Genomic DNA, 322 nt, shown 5'->3' with positions numbered 1-322 from the left:
CTGTGGTGCTCTGTCTGGTGGCCTGAACAGTCACTGGGCTCTGTGTCCGTGTCTGTGCTGCTGCTGCCCAGGGAGCCACGTGGGCTCTGGAAGCAAACCTCACAGCAGGGTCGATGGCACCCGTGAAACATCTCCTCAGAGGAGCTGCTGCTGCTGGAGTCAGAGTCTGGGTAATAGTACAGTGAGCGCAGGGAGGGCTCAGCAGGTCCCCTTGGGCCCTGCCACCACCGCTGCTCCTGCGGGATGCACGACGAAGCTCCCTGGGACTCTGGCCACCCTAGCCACCCCTCCGGCTGGAGGCAGACCTCCCTAGGGATGGCTG

The 322-nt window shown here is 64.0% G+C and overlaps 1 protein-coding gene across 1 annotated transcript in view; it reads right to left on the bottom strand.

Moving 5' to 3' along the window:
• Nucleotides 1-34: 34 nt before the first annotated feature.
• GPR156 (G protein-coupled receptor 156) overlaps nt 35-322 on the bottom strand; it is a gene marked incomplete at its 3' end in the record, with an annotated part of 14,399 nt that continues 14,111 nt past the window's right edge. Inside the window, exon 11 of the mRNA XM_009074019.1 lies at nt 35-236. Coding sequence (XP_009072267.1) covers nt 35-236 — 202 coding nt within the window. The remainder of the gene's footprint in view (nt 237-322) is intronic.

The sequence above is a fragment of the Acanthisitta chloris genome, unplaced genomic scaffold, assembly GCF_000695815.1.
Source record: "Acanthisitta chloris isolate BGI_N310 unplaced genomic scaffold, ASM69581v1 scaffold18984, whole genome shotgun sequence".
In the NCBI taxonomy this organism is placed as follows: domain Eukaryota; kingdom Metazoa; phylum Chordata; class Aves; order Passeriformes; family Acanthisittidae; genus Acanthisitta; species Acanthisitta chloris.
The sequence above is the reverse complement of the archived record's forward strand: the minus strand, read 5'-3'. Positions and strand labels throughout refer to the sequence as shown.